This window comes from Sprattus sprattus (assembly GCF_963457725.1).
Source record: "Sprattus sprattus genome assembly, chromosome: 5".
NCBI classification, from domain to species: Eukaryota; Metazoa; Chordata; class Actinopteri; order Clupeiformes; family Clupeidae; genus Sprattus; species Sprattus sprattus.
This window is the reverse complement of record NC_137924.1, coordinates 12,511,110-12,526,059: the sequence shown is the minus strand read 5'-3', so window position 1 is coordinate 12,526,059 and position 14,950 is coordinate 12,511,110. Positions and strand designations below refer to the sequence as shown.

General features: G+C 44.5%; 1 protein-coding gene across 4 annotated transcripts; it reads left to right on the top strand.

Moving 5' to 3' along the window:
- Positions 1–336: 336 nt before the first annotated feature.
- stk24a (serine/threonine kinase 24a) lies at positions 337–13,532 on the top strand (the record flags this gene model as incomplete). Of its 4 annotated transcripts, none has more annotated exons than XM_080839891.1 (13): positions 337–662; positions 895–1,003; positions 1,222–1,278; positions 5,635–5,868; positions 7,926–7,982; positions 8,133–8,241; positions 8,420–8,577; positions 9,577–9,762; positions 9,993–10,138; positions 10,675–10,795; positions 11,435–11,491; positions 13,071–13,231; positions 13,330–13,532. In XM_080839891.1, the coding sequence occupies exons 3-13, from the start codon at positions 1,237–1,239 to the stop codon at positions 13,343–13,345; spliced, it is 1,287 nt and encodes a 428-aa protein (XP_080696017.1). In that variant the 5' UTR covers positions 337–662; positions 895–1,003; positions 1,222–1,236. The 4 variants fall into 4 exon arrangements, with proteins under 4 accessions (XP_080696017.1, XP_080696015.1, XP_080696018.1 ...); XM_080839889.1 differs by having other exon boundaries at positions 649–763; XM_080839892.1 differs by lacking the exon at positions 13,330–13,532 and having other exon boundaries at positions 649–763; positions 13,071–13,235.
- Between the last annotated feature and the right edge of the window lie 1,418 nt (positions 13,533–14,950).

The following is a 14,950-nucleotide window of genomic DNA, read 5'->3' as shown; positions in this document are numbered from 1 at the left end:
GGGGGCTCCTCCTGAAGTCCACTGTCATCTCCACAGTTTTGAGCAAGTTAAACTCCAGCTGCGTGCACATATAAAGTTATGGGAAAACTATTATCACTGAGTCACTGTGGAGTTTCAAAATACACAAACATCTTTTACAATAGTAATAAGTTCACTATGGTACAGTGTAAGTTGAGACGTTATAGGAGGATCACTTCGTGCAAGGCCTAAGCATGTCAGGCCAGGAATCCATAAACCTCGGTGGCTATCTGGCCATCTACACTGTCATGATTTGCTGTAATTCATACCTATGGCTCCGCCTTGATGTCAATTTGACAGCTTTCAAGATGGCGGAGGTTGTTCGGAGAAAGTGATCTAGACAGGATAACAGAGCATTAAAGTGGCTGTAGTGTTTATACTTGCGGTAAAAACATATCTGTAGACATGTGCAGGGGAAAATAGTTAGGCTGTCATTTCGTCTGGAGAGAATATAATTATTGGACATATACTGGGAATTCAGAGGCCAGTTGCGAGGCAGCGAGGAATTTGCATCAAGCTACGTTAGCTAGCTGGCTATCTAGCTTGCAAGCTATCTTGTTTAGCCGGGGCTGTTATCTAGCTAGCTTACTTAGTATACATTAGATGATAACTGCAAGTAGCGGATGTGGTTAATAATTAAAAGGGTAAGAGGCTTGTTCCGAAGTTGGCCTATACCGTTGTAATATTGCTGACCATGGTTGATTTACTGAAACATTAATCTTTCTGGTACACAATAACATCCGCGGTGAGCAAGTCAACTTTGTAGGGCTTAACGTTACATCTCTGGTTTAGCCTCAGCCGTTAGCAAGGTAAAATGTATGCTTATTTTCACGTCTTTAGTTTTAGCTAACAGTTACATTGTTTGGGTTTCTACAGCTTTACATTCGTGCAAGGCCCGCTTGAAACTGTTATTGTTAACTTCTGCGAGGACTGCAGTACCTGCTGCTGTTTATCCCAACACGAGCTCAATTCTTATTCTCATTTGGTAAGTTAAGGTGTGCTAGATACAACTTATTATTGTAACTTACCAAGCGCTTTTTACGTTGGTTAAATTGTTAAGGATTACGTAGCTTTTGCTTAATCGTTATAGTTTAGAATGTGGTTCTCCATCCAGAATCTCTAAACGTCGTAACGTAATAAGGAAGTTGAACAATTTTTTTTTCGTTTATACCTTTCTCGGATTTGGCACTGCACTTTTGGCAGCTCTCCACAGACGACATGGCTCATTCCACTGCCCAGAGCGGTCTGTCAGGGATACAGGTAAGCCAACACTTCTGATGTTGAAACTGTTCCTTGCGGTGTCAGGTCGGGTATTTGTCTGGTCTTAACTCCAAATCTACGGCAATATAATGCCCCAAATTGCCTTATAACTCAAACGTTACTTGTAAGTTGGTGCTAACTTCAAGTGGATGAATGAGCTGTTATCGGATACGTTAGCCTAATTAATAAGTAGCTAGACGAATTGAATTGTTCTGCCACACGTTCTGGACAGCACCATCGTGCAGAGGACTTTCCCGATTGCAATTTGTTGCCAGCTAGCGCTATTCGAAGGCTTGAAACCAGAACAGCCTGTTAGCGATTCTGGCAATGTTGGGATACCTGGCAGCCTCGGTAGGTCATTTGCAGTAACTAAGTCCTCAGTGTATTTCAATTTGTATTACTCTTTACATTCAGTAAATGACCATCTCTCTCTGTAAATGCATTATTGAATGTTATCTTAAATAAGTCACAGAGCCAAACACAAACTCTGCTTACTAATTTTGTTGAGGCTTAGGCTTGCCCACAACACTGAGAGCTTTGGATGTGTAAACATTTAACTTAATGTGGCCTTGTGGAAACTGGTCCTGCATTTTGTTGCAGAACCAATCATGCCTGGTTTGGGCTTGATATCTGCCTTGAGTTGAAACAGACAAACAGCTATTTAGTAGAAATCTCCAAATCAAAGCTGAATTGGCGACAACTTGAATGACGAAGGACATTGTTTTCCACAGAGTAGGTATATTTTGAGTAGGTTTATTTTGTTCAGAGGTCCATATATATGCACCCTTGGATTACCACTTGCTTTTTTCTTGCTCAATCTGTTGAATATCAGAAACAATCTAATAGAACATTTCAATGATGGATTTGATCCTGGATTAAAGCCACAAGCGGTGTGTAATATACAGTACTTGCCAGTGATGGAACAGGTACATCTGATATGGTTGTGTCTGATGGTTAGGCAAGTGCTAGTCTGTAAACTAATATCAACATGATGCATTATGTAGTTCTTGATCTCGCACATGAACTTTTCTTGTTATTTGAAGCGGTGTTGTTAATTATTTTACTGCATACTACCAGGGCCTTTACATTTGAGAACTTTGGGCAGTTGATCTCTGTCAAGCTAAAGCAGTGACATATCTAAACAGGTGATGTGGTTATCAGCTTGGAGATCACAAGTAGGCTAGGTCTTTTCATCACAGCTGGATGTGCGGAGCCCCCTGGCACACCCAGACAGTGCAGCTGGGAGAGGATCAAACAGATGCTTTCAGAGGGAGGCTGGGGCAGCTTTAGCAGCCGCTGCAAACCTGCTGACTGAGGAAATAGACTCACAAGTTCCCAGCGTGTGGAATCCACGCTCACAGCAGCCCTGTTGTCTTTCCCACTGGCAACAATGGAGGATTGACTCAACATGATATCTTTCACCTGGGTGACCGCTTTGGTGGCACAGCGGGCACAGGCCCCAGTGTTTTCTCTTCTTGTCGGCCCTCTGCTCTCCCTCTCAGATAGAGCCACCTTTTTTAGAAGCTTTAAATCACACGAGCAGACCTGATGTAGTAAGACATGTTAGCAGAAGTTAGCAAGTTAGACATGTCGCTTTAAGCATTGCAGATGCCAGGGATGTAGAGATGTCTGATAGAAACATTTTGAAGACTGGAACATAATAAGCTGTTTCGTCTAAACATTCAGTATCCATTGTAGAGCCTTTTAAACTTGGAAGACTGGCAGTTTTGTCTGTAGTATGGTGAACTTCTCACTCCTCCATTGAATTGCATGAATTTGTCCTTCTTAGTTGTAGGAAACCCTCGGTTTGAACTCCATCTCAAAAGTAGGACTGCCAAATAGAGCTACAACGACTAATCGACTTAATGGGCTAAAATCAACATTAAAAATAGATGCCAACTAATGTTATGGCTCTAGTTGGCTACATAATATAGCAAGTTGTTGCAAGCATTAACTAGATCATTAGGTATAGAAAGAAAGGTTCTTTCTAGATCTCTGAATTAGCTAGATTAAGCTGCTGTAATAAGACAAAAGCTATCTATAAATGACAGGGGGATTACAGCAGCATGACGGAAAACATTTAAATCTAGGAGAACTTCTGGAAATCCTGGCCTCTGCTAAGAGGGTCATCAGCTGGATTGCAGTGATGCAGAGTTGACCAGCGTGGGCGCACATCTGCTATGTGGTATTTGTAAAGGAAACATATCAGCCCTGCGGAAAGAGACTTGGTTAACTTTAGTTCAAAACCAAGTATGATTAGCAACGCACGAGCCAAGTTTGCCACAGATAGTTTTTTCATACCCTTTGCTTAACATCAAAGTGTCACCAGTGTTTCCCTTTAGGACTTTATTCAGCAGAGGTGTGGTTGTGCGCGCGTCCACAAGCACACGGCACTGGACCCAGTTGTGTTCTCATTGCTCAGACATAAGATTAGATTAGATTCAACTTTATTGTCATTGCACAGAGTACAAGTACTGAGAAATGCAGTTTAGAGTCTAACCAGAAGTGCAAAAAAGCAGTAAAGTTTAGAGAATGTAAGTATATTGGTAATATATAAATAAAAGGGATATGGAAAGTACAGTCACTGGAGGAAGGTATGTGTGTGTGTGGGGGATATCAAGGGGGGGTGGGGGGAAGTTATCACCGTGGTGCAGAGTTCAGCAGGGTTACAGCCGCAGGGAAGAAGCTGTTCCTGAACCTGCTGGTCTGGGAACGGGAGACCTGTAGCGCCTCCCAGAAGGGAGGAGAGCAAACGGTCGTTTGCTGGGGTGAAAGTTGTCCCTGACGATGCTGCGCACCCTCCGCAGACTTCGCTTGCGTTGAACAGTCTCAATGGTGGGGAGTGAGGAACCGGTGATGCATTGAGCAGTTCTCACCACCCTCTCTAGTGCTTTCCGGTCCGCAACAGAGCAGCTGCCATATCACACTGTGATGCAGTTGGTAAGGATGCTCTCGATGGTGCAGCGGTAGAAGTTCACCAGAATCTGAGGAAACACATAGACCTTCTTCAATCTCCTCAGGAAGAAGAGACGCTGGTGAGCCTTCTTGACCAGGGTTGAGGTGTTGAGGGTCCAAGAAAGGTCCTCAGAGATGTGGACACTTAAAGCTGGCGGCAGGCTCAACCTCCGTCCCGTTGATACAGATGGGGGTGTGTGTGCCACCTTTGGTCTTCTTTGAGTCCACAGTGAGCTCCTTGGTTCTTCTCGGTGTTGAGAGCCAGGTTGTTGTTGGCGCACTACGCCACCAGGTTCTGGACCTTCTCCCTGTAGGCCGTGTGGTTCTCTAACCTAACAACCTGGGGTCTGTTGGTTAGGAAGTCCAGTATCCATCAGGACCAGCAGCTTTACATGCATTAATCCTGCTCAGTGAGCACACACGTCGGTGGAGGAGAGTGTGAGGGGCTGGTGGTCTGCAGGGAGCACAGCCTTGATGGCTGCCTCATGGTTGTCCCTGTCAAAGCAGGCATAACAGCTCATCAGGGAAGGAGGCGTCGCGGTCTGGGGGGATGGTGATGGTGGGTTTGTAATCCATTATGGCCTGAATGCCTTGCCACATGCGTTGGGGGTCGGAGTTGTTCTTGAAGTGCTCCTCCATCCTTAGCTTGTGGCTGTGCATGGCCTTGTTGATGTCCATCTTCAGGTCAGCCCTGGATGAAGTGATGTGAATGTGATACTGAGAAAGTCCACTAAATGTTGCATTAAACCAAACAGAGCGACTTGGAAACAATGTTTTTAAAACTCCATTTAATAAATTCATCAATTAATGTATTAATGCATTGAATGTTATATTGTGTGTTTTTTTTATGCAAGCATACTAAGCATGGTTAGTTTATAAACCTTAAATCTTGAAATGTATCAATTATATAGCACTATTCAACTAGTTGAGTAATTGAAAACATAATTTAAAGAATAATCGATAAGCCTATCAAAATAGTAGTTAGTTGCAGCCCTACTGTTATACACATAGGCACCTAAAGCTAGCAGCAAACTACAGGTCTTTAGAACTAATGCTAATGACAACTTTTTGTGAATATGCTATAATTAATCAAAATCTAAGTTGAGTGCAGTACACTAACCAATATTGCACTTAGAATTGATAATGTAACTAGTTTCAGAATGAATTTGTGAACTAGATTAGCTGAAGAGAGTATCATAAGGTAGATGTGTAACATGCTGCTGTGGGTACGATCACAGGAAATGCAAATGAGTAATGTTTTCTTTTTCATTCAGACAGAATGGCCACAGTAAGATGGCACTTGTAGTGTTCACTAGTGAAACCTTTTGTTCTGGTATTTTGAATAGTGAATGTGTCATGTGTGTTCAGTCACTGTTACTTCACCGGCCTTTTTCTCTCCAGTGTAATAACAGAACTGACCCTGAGGAGCTGTTCACCAAGCTGGAGAAGATCGGAAAGGGCTCTTTTGGGGAGGTGTTCAAAGGCATCGACAAACGCACCCAGTCTGTGATCGCTATCAAGATAATCGACCTGGAGGAGGCGGAGGATGACATCGAGGACATTCAGCAGGAGATCACAGTCCTGAGCCAGTGTGACAGCCCCTTCGTCACCAAGTATTATGGCTCCTACCTGAAGGTCAGCATACTCTGTCCGCTTGACCTAATGGTTCAACCCATAAAGTGAAGCCTAGGATCAGTGAAACCTTAAGCTTTGTTTTGTTTTTGTGGGAGGAGGGGAGAAGAGGTTCATCTTACATGCGTAGCTCCTGCAGAATGCATGGACACAGGGTACTACTAGGAGGCCATTGTTTTTGCCACTAAAGACCACTAAAGAATTCGTACAGATAGTAGGGTCCAGATGTGAAACCTCTGTACAGTCACCGTGTGTAGGGTTTGCTTCTGTTTTGGAACCACTGATATGTCGAGCAGGATTTTGACATGACCATTTTGTTTTGGCATTAGCTGTATTTGCATCATCACGCCTGAGGGAAACTTCATAGTGTTCAAGTAGAGGCACTCTAAATTGTCAGTTTCTGCTAATGGTAAGCAAAAAAAACGCAGTAAAAACATCTGACCTAAGCAAAGCTCTTTAGACCATAATGTCTCCCCAAGAGCAGTAGCTCGGATGTGAGGCAAGAAGGCTGGCCAGCTGGGTGTCTGTCTGTCTGTCTGTCTGTCTGTCTGTCGGGCGCTGGGTAGCAGCTGTTGCCAGGGAGATCCACAGCCACTGAGCATTGCCCTCTGGTCTGGTTCTTTCTCACATTGCCACCCAGCTCCAGCTTGTAAAGGCAGAGCAGGGCTTCTGCAGTTCCAGTGTTGCAACTAACGTGATAATCGAATCAGCTTTATTGAGCAATCATGTCTGGCATGGGGATTTTTCTCGCTCATATTCTTTATGGCTGTTTGCAGCCCTCCCATAAACCCTCCAGTTGGCCTGTTTTGTGTTGAAACTTTAACAAGTTAAGATCAAGTCAGTGCCAGATCTCTGGATTCCACATTGGTAGTATGTCAGGGCTGATGTAGCACCCTCTGTATTATGCCTTATAGCACTGTAAGCTATGGTGGCGTACCATGAGCGTGGATGGTGGTGATGCTATAGGAAAGCATGTGTCTCAGTTGTACTTGCTCCATATAGGTTAGGTAGAATAAGAAAACTGTGATCTGCTCTGTCATTATCTTTATCATTTATTTACCATCTGATTGTCATGTAGCTTATGAGTTTGAGCCCATGTATAGATATGCCACATAAATGGTGCATGACTAGGGGTTTAGGGACACTGAGGCAGATGTGGGAGAACGCAGCTCCCTGTCTCCTGCTCACTATGAATTTATGGCAGAAATGGCTTGAGTCCATGAGGGCAGCTGGGTTAAGTGCTTGTGTTAATTGTGCCCCACATTCTAACTGGTTCTGGCTGATCCCATGTGAAAATCTCCCTAAGGGTTGAGCATTGCAGGTTCGTGTCTTCTTATTACCTTATTCGTTCGTTGGCTGGTGTGCTTGTTTGTTAGCAAAACCTGCCCTGATTTTCATGAAACCTGGTGGAAAGTCACAGGGCACCCTAGCTTTCAGTAGCGCTGCGTGGGTACACCGTTAGTTTCTCTTTCACTAACGTAGGTTGGATTTAGGTCATTCGTTGTCGAAAGCAAAAATAACTCTTGAGGTTTGGGGCCACAAAGGTGCAAGCACAGGCCTCAGCACAGGCCTCACCCCAGCATGACAGTGGCCTGTCTGTTTCATGTTCTGGTATCACCTCCAAACCCTGTTCATCCAAATGCAATGTCACATGATTGGGGTTTATTGCATCTCTACCTTGCTATTTTTGGAAGTGATTAACTGTAATACAATAACGCTGGTTGTGTAGCGGATGCCTGACAAACTCAATTCTTTTGAAAGTGGAGCCTTTTTTACATGGCATTTTGCATGATGGATGTCTTAAACATATAAGAGCAATTTATTTTGTATCTCGTACAAATAACAAGATAGACATCTGGCCAGAGAGTTATTTGCAGAAATGAACATCCACCCATGTTTATAATATCCCTTCAGAAATGAACATCTACCCATGTTTATAATATCGCTTCAGAAATGAACATTGACCCATGTTATATAATATTTCTTCAGAAATGAACATCAACCCATGTTTTATAATATACCTTCTTAAATGTGCCCCTCTCTTGTATCCTCTTCTGCAGGACACAAAGTTATGGATCATCATGGAATACCTAGGGGGTGGATCAGCATTAGATTTGGTAAGGTCCTAGCACTTGAGTATGTGTGCATGTGTGTGTGCGTGCGTTTGTGTGCGTTTGCGTGCGTTTGCGTGTGTGTGAGCAAGAGCTGGAGATTTGGAACTCTTCTCACATTCATCAATGCAAGTTTTCCTTCTCCTTTGGGTCCAGATGGAGCCTGGGGTTCTGGACGAGTCCCAGATCGCCACCATCCTCCGTGAGATCCTAAAGGGGCTTGAGTACCTGCACTCTGAGAAGAAGATCCACAGAGACATCAAAGGTATCAGTTTCAACTTTTCACAGACACACACAGCTGTGCTCTCCTGCGAAACACAGCTGCTGTCTCTGTTTCTCTTCCTCTTCATACAGTTAACACCATCTAATCTGATTTTTGTTTCCTTCATATTCCCTCTCTCCTCCTGCTCTCTCATCTCCTAACTGTTTCTGGTGTCATGCAGCTGCCAACGTGCTGCTGTCCGAGCAGGGCGAGGTGAAGCTGGCAGACTTCGGCGTGGCCGGCCAGCTGACCGACACACAGATCAAGAGGAACACGTTTGTGGGCACGCCATTCTGGATGGCGCCTGAGGTCATCCAGCAATCAGCGTACGACTTAAAGGTGAGACTCAAATGTCGTGGATGGGCAACACAGCTGGCAACGTGCAAAATCCACCAGATGCCACCAGAAATGTGTTGTTTGCTCTACTTTAGGACAATTACTGAGCTCCGTTTGAACGTTGATGAGGTCAAATCATTATGATTGGCTGGTAAAGAATGACATCATTGCCACATCCACTCATTACTTGATTTGGTTGAGCCCTGCTTTGTGTCAGTGAAATGAGCCAATATAGGTGTCCCCGCCAATACTGACTGCACAATTGCTGATGCGCGAAGCCTGTTCGTGACACACACACACACACATACGCACACACGCACGCGCACGCCCACAGGTAATGGTGACTGACGCCTTTATGACTCTGGAATTGCTTGCTAGTAAAGTTGACATTTTATGAGTTAATGAGTTAATGAGTTTCTTTCCTTTATGGAATAGAAGAGTAGAAGATTGTGGGCAGGGGTGAAAGTACTGAGTCCATGAAGGAAGCCGCTGCTTTAGGGTGAGCCATAATGGTGCAGTGTAGCGCAGGGCTGACTCTGACGCAGTCATCAGGAGACCCAAGGGGAGCAGACACAGCTGATGACTCAGTGCTGCAGTGCGGTCTGAAGGGTTGGCGGCTCCACAGTGGTTGGATGGCGGAGACTGCGGCTGCTACTGCTGCTCCTCCTTTTGGCCCTCAGGTGGAAGGGCCCATCAGTCGGGTTGGCAGGGAGTTTATCTGCTGCAGAAGGTTCTCTTTGCAGAACTAAGGGCAGTGGAAAAGGCTTTTATTTCAGGCACATGTCCCCCCCGCCAAAACAGCAAAGACCCATGGCCACTGTTGACTCAGATCTCATGTTGGCTTACTCACTTTGAGGATGCAGCTGACTCAGATTTGCACTTTTGAGTTTTACACATTGAGGCCTTCAACCGTTGATTTTACTGATTATTATGTTATTGTATTGATTATTTGGTGGCTGAATTGAATTCTGTGATTATTGTTCATGGATGGGTATTTTGCAGGCAGACATCTGGTCTCTGGGCATAACGGCCATTGAGCTGGCCAAAGGGGAACCGCCCCACTCTGAGCTGCACCCCATGAAGGTGTTGTTCCTCATCCCAAAGTGCAATCCTCCCACGCTAGAAGGAAACTACAGCAAACCCCTCAAAGACTTTGTAGAAGCATGTCTGAACAAAGAGCCCAGCTTTGTGAGTGACCTCTTTTTTTTCATGAACTTGAACACAGAATGCCAAATATCATAAGCCGTTTGCTGTGACTTTGCCAGAGTTTTAAAAAAAAATCCGGAAATTGCACAACAACGCATGTTTGCTTTCTAAGTTAATGATGTATGAATATCACTCATGATTGCTTTAAAGTGGTAAGACACGTTGTTCTGTTTTCACCTCAGAGTTGTTCTCTTTAATGAATACTTCCTCAGAGGCCCACAGCCAAAGAGCTTTTGAAACATAAGCTATTCATACGACATGCCAAAAAGACGTCATTTCTGACGGAGCTCATCGACAAAAACAAGAGGTGGAAGGCTGAGCGGTCACGAGACGAATCAAGCTCAGAGGACTCCGATTCGTAAGTCCTGAAGTACTGGGTCTAGCATAGCTAAACTTGCTTTGAGAAATGTCATTCATTCATTCATTTTCCCTTGCCTGTATGCATATGATCCGGTTTTTTTGCAAGGCAGTTGCTATTTGATGCTGTCATAGTGCACTTGGACTGGTAGTTCATATATTAACCAGTTCCTTATTAAGCCTTTCATTAAAAATGCTATTGCTAAAGACCACACATGCACACAGTAATGAGCTAGAGCAAAAGTCTTACATGCAGGGAGAATTTAATATTCTATTCTTAATATAAAGGTTAGATTAAAGATTATCATGTTTGTGAAAAGACCCTTTCATATTTGGTTTATCTCTAGAATATCAACTTTGAATACTCTAAGAAGTCAAATTATTGAGATTTAAAGGGACTGTGATGTAGAAAAGCAGCACTAATGTGCCTTGAGAGTTTTAGCCTCACCTACCTGTGGTCACTCAAGTCTTGTCAGTTGTGGAGAATTGCATTATCACTGTTTTCCTTGTTACATTATGAACTGTTCGTTCACACAGAGAGCAGGACCAGTCTGGGAGTAAAGACCCCGCAGATGATAACTGGGCATTCGACACCATCAAGGATCCCACCAACCTGCTCATTGGCTTGGCCGAGCTAAACGACCAGGAGGCAAACAAGGTAAGGCAATAACCTAGTGTGACTCGTGTTTCGCCTCATGATCCTCCACTTTGACTGATGGTAAGCCATCAGCATTGTCAGTGTGTCTCTGAACACACCCCCCCCACACACACACACAGGCATGTCTCTAGACACACCCCACATACACACAGGCATGTTGCAGCACGTCAGCCTCGAAACCGGATTGACCTAGATAGATGAAGGACCAAACGAAATGCTATAACTGTTTGTCTGCTAGCCCTCTGTGATGAGACTGCTGCTAGCGGTCCTGAGTGAATGCAAGTGTAATCTGGTGGCTTTTAATAGGGCGCTTTTATATAAGCCGCATGTTTTTCAGGAAGTGGTTTTACAGGCTTGTCTGTGTCATGGAGACACTTTCTGGCCCCAGTGTCGTGTCGTGTCAGTGTCATTGACTCCAGAGCAGCAGTGTGAGCTCATGTGTGCGGTTGAGTGGTTAGAGTGGGGATGGGTGAGACAGCTTGAGGGCCTGCTGCTATTAGATGGACTGAAGGGACAGTAGTGGCCCAAGGTACTCGTCAATGAGAGACTTGAAGAGTTGTGCCCTGATCACCTCAAAATGAACTTAGTAGAGTCTCAGCACCTTGCTTTAATCACTCTGTCTCTCTCTGTCTCTCACAGCCTCCGGAGAGTCCAGAGAGGCCTTTCTCACAGAGCCTGACCACGATCATCGCTGAGGTAAGACTTCTCTTGTAGTCTTCACTAATCAGCACAATCTGTTTTTTTGTTTTGTTGTTTTTTTGCCATGCATTTCAGTTTTATAAGCACACATGTGCAGATAAAACATCCCAGTGATCACAAACTCATTCTTACTCATTTAGTGAGATTGAAGTCAATTCTCCATTTGGAACTATGTCTAATTGGTGTGTTGGAAACCATTGACTCACTGTGCACCTTACAGTGGGCATAATCACAATGTGCTGCTTTTTAATCTAAATGAGTTATTCATGTGTTAAAGCAGGTCTTAAAACATGCGCTTTTTCTTAATCAGTTCTGCCTCAATCCCCACATCCTAGAATGTTTGGTCCTGTACAGACAAATGATACCCTAAAATACAAACTCTTGAGTGCATGCAAATTCCTTATCTCACTCTCCAGAGTCCTCATGTACAAAGCCTTGTGTAGAATTCATGCTACAAAATGTAGCATGTACACGAATCGGCGTATACACAAACCAAATTGTCATCTGGCATTCATAACAAAAGAAAACAGTTGGAGTGGCACAATGTGGCGCTGGCCTGGGATGTCTGGGCCTCAGCCCCGGCACATGTGCTCTTCCCTGTCAACAGGGGGCGCTCAACCTTATTACATCCATCATCAGCAATGAGCACAATTTTACCATTTTTACACTTTTCCACTCGCACCATTAGCTCTAATGTTCTTGGATTAATTGCAGCTGTAGAGAAAATGTAACAACCTTCAAACATTGCAAGTTTCTGAGGGTTCTCTTTGTAGTTAAAATGTAAGAGTTTTTGTGATTTTTCCTCACTGGTGCTGATGCGCACACACACGCAGGTGTACCTATGGCTACCAAGATCAGAGCCACCCTACATTACAAATCCCAATTTAACCCCTGGCTATAAAAGCACTGGGGTCAGAGAGCCACATAATCCTCAGTCAGTCTGGGAGTTGAGGATGCTTAGCAGCCATGTCTTTAACCGGCTAACCTCAGTGTTTTGATGGCCAGTTGGAACAATTGAACAAAATAACTGCAGGCATAAATTTACAAATTCTAACATCAAATGAATTCTGTCCCAAGAAGCCAGCGATCACTCACCCTGTCACCTTAGGATAGGTGAAGTTGAGAAGTTGGTCCAGGCCAACACTTGTAAGGGAATTGGCAAACGTGCAGCATGGCACTCTAAAGCTGGACCCAGCTGGCTCTGCCTTTGCCATTGCCAATATCCTCTAATAGGGCTAAAGCTGCCATTGCAATTCGACTCTGCATTGCATAGCATCTGTGCATGCTTACATGTCCATGTATTTAACTGCATACACCTTGATGTGTTTATTATTTCCAATAAGGCCCATGTGGCAATACTGAGTAAATAATTCCGAGCAGTAATACTCTTCACATGTGAGCCTTTTTCACATTCCTTTCACTCTTGATACATCCGACTGTGAGCGTGAAAGGTGGCGTACGCTACATTACTGTGTGTTGTGCAGAGGCAATGTTTGGACATGAGGCGCCTGGCGTGGTCCTCTAACAGTATTGAAGGCGTTTATTTGAGGCTGTTCTCTTCTCCATCTTCTTCCAGTTAAAGGAGCGGGGCGAGGCAAGCAACGGTAAACCAGAGGCTCTGGATGCGCCGCGCAAGGCCACTCTGGAGGCGCTGCACATGGCCGTCCTCCTGGCTGAGAAGGCCTGCCCCGGCATCTCCGACTCCTTGGTGGCTGAGCTGGAGGAGAGGTTTCGGAGGTGAGAGGGGGTCTCACAGACATGGCACTGAACATTGAAACTGTGTCGGTTGCGCTCGTAGCTCCGGTTAACCCCCGTTTGTTCTCTCTCTCCTGCAGGTTGTCATCCCGCTGAGTGGGTCCTCAGCGGGCGTCGCAGCCATCAGGGCGTCATCCTGGACCAACAGCCCAGTGAACTCTCCCAGGGAGGGAGGACCCTCATCCACTCACAGCAAAAAAAAACGTTGAGCTTGTCGTTCGCTTTAGTTGTGTGTTTTGTTTTCTTGTGAAGCCAGCGCCCAGGTGGAGTGATTCGCTGGCAAGCTGCCTCTGAGCTTTGGGTTGATCAACCTGCTGTAAGGCACTCCTGTTGGGAGTGTGTTTACCTCTGAATCCACTGTTTTTGGGGGGATGGGGGAGGGAGGGATGAGGTTCTGTACAAAAGGGTCAGTGATCGGGGATCAAATAATCTCCTGTCTCTGGCTTTCTTTGCATAGGGAACCACAATCGCTGGCTCAACACATTTTGTTGCTTTGTAAACTCAGGTATTCTGGTTTCAGTGAATTGGCTGATTTTAGAGATTGAACACTCTGATAGGCTGGCTGTACAAATCTTGTAAATAGGCTACTTTTTACAGATGTAGAAAAATAATGGAGAGTACATTAAGGAATCACTGTGTACAAATGGCCAAATGCTTCTGTAGATAGATAAAAGGTTAATTATTTAAGTAGAATCATAAATGGCCATAACTGAGATTGCCTTGTCTTTTTATATTTTCATTTTTAACTTCAAATATTTGTTTGTTCATAATTTTTCCCCTTTTAAGTTGAATTTTAGTACATTTCTGACTGAACAATTACCTTTTATTTTCATTAGTACCTCGGTTGGTTTAAAGTAAGATTAAGACATATAAATCACAGTAAATCAGGATCACAATCTGTCCAAGCCAACCCAGACTGACTGAGTCACCCCCCCCAAAAAATCATATTGGTACAGATGAGTGAGAGTGACCTCAGCAACCCCTCTCAGTGTTTGTATGCTTCTGCTGAGGTCACTTAGTCAGGAGGACCCATCCTTGTCATGCTGCAGTGACAGCCTCATCCTCCACAGATGCAAGTCTTCCTGAGAAGTACAGGAGTGCAGTTCAGGAGTGTTCCAGCAGTTTGGAATTGCGAGAATACTTGCCTTTTATATAGAAGCTAGCCATAGCCATAAGACACAAGCATGATTTCAAGTGTACAGGTACGCCATGTGCAATGACATCTACCCAACTTAGGAAAGATGGGAATTAAGCATTGCATGTTACCTCTATTCCCTTTCATGTGGATCTGCAAAAAATGACCTTTGGAAATGAAACATTTCACTGAATAATATAGTAGTAATAACCTCCAAATCAAACACAACTTGACCTTGGTTTTCTGTTGGGTATAGGAAAAAGATGGCGAGAGAAAGAAGCCATGTGTCTGTTTGGACAGTGCACTTTTGCCTGCCACAGTATGCTTGGAGCGGTTGTTCAGATGAATGTGAGTGCGGAGCAGCTGTGGGAGAGTATGTGTTGTAGCATACTGCAGGAGTGGAGACACTGCCGCTGGCTCAGATCCTGAGGATGTCTGCCTTAGCATCTCAGCTCCAGAGTAGGATGCCGTTAGAACCCAACTCAAGTGTTGCCCTGCTTCAGGCCATGGCAAAGATGGCTCCCAGCCCATAGCCATCACAGTGTGTATGCAGCAATAACAGTCCT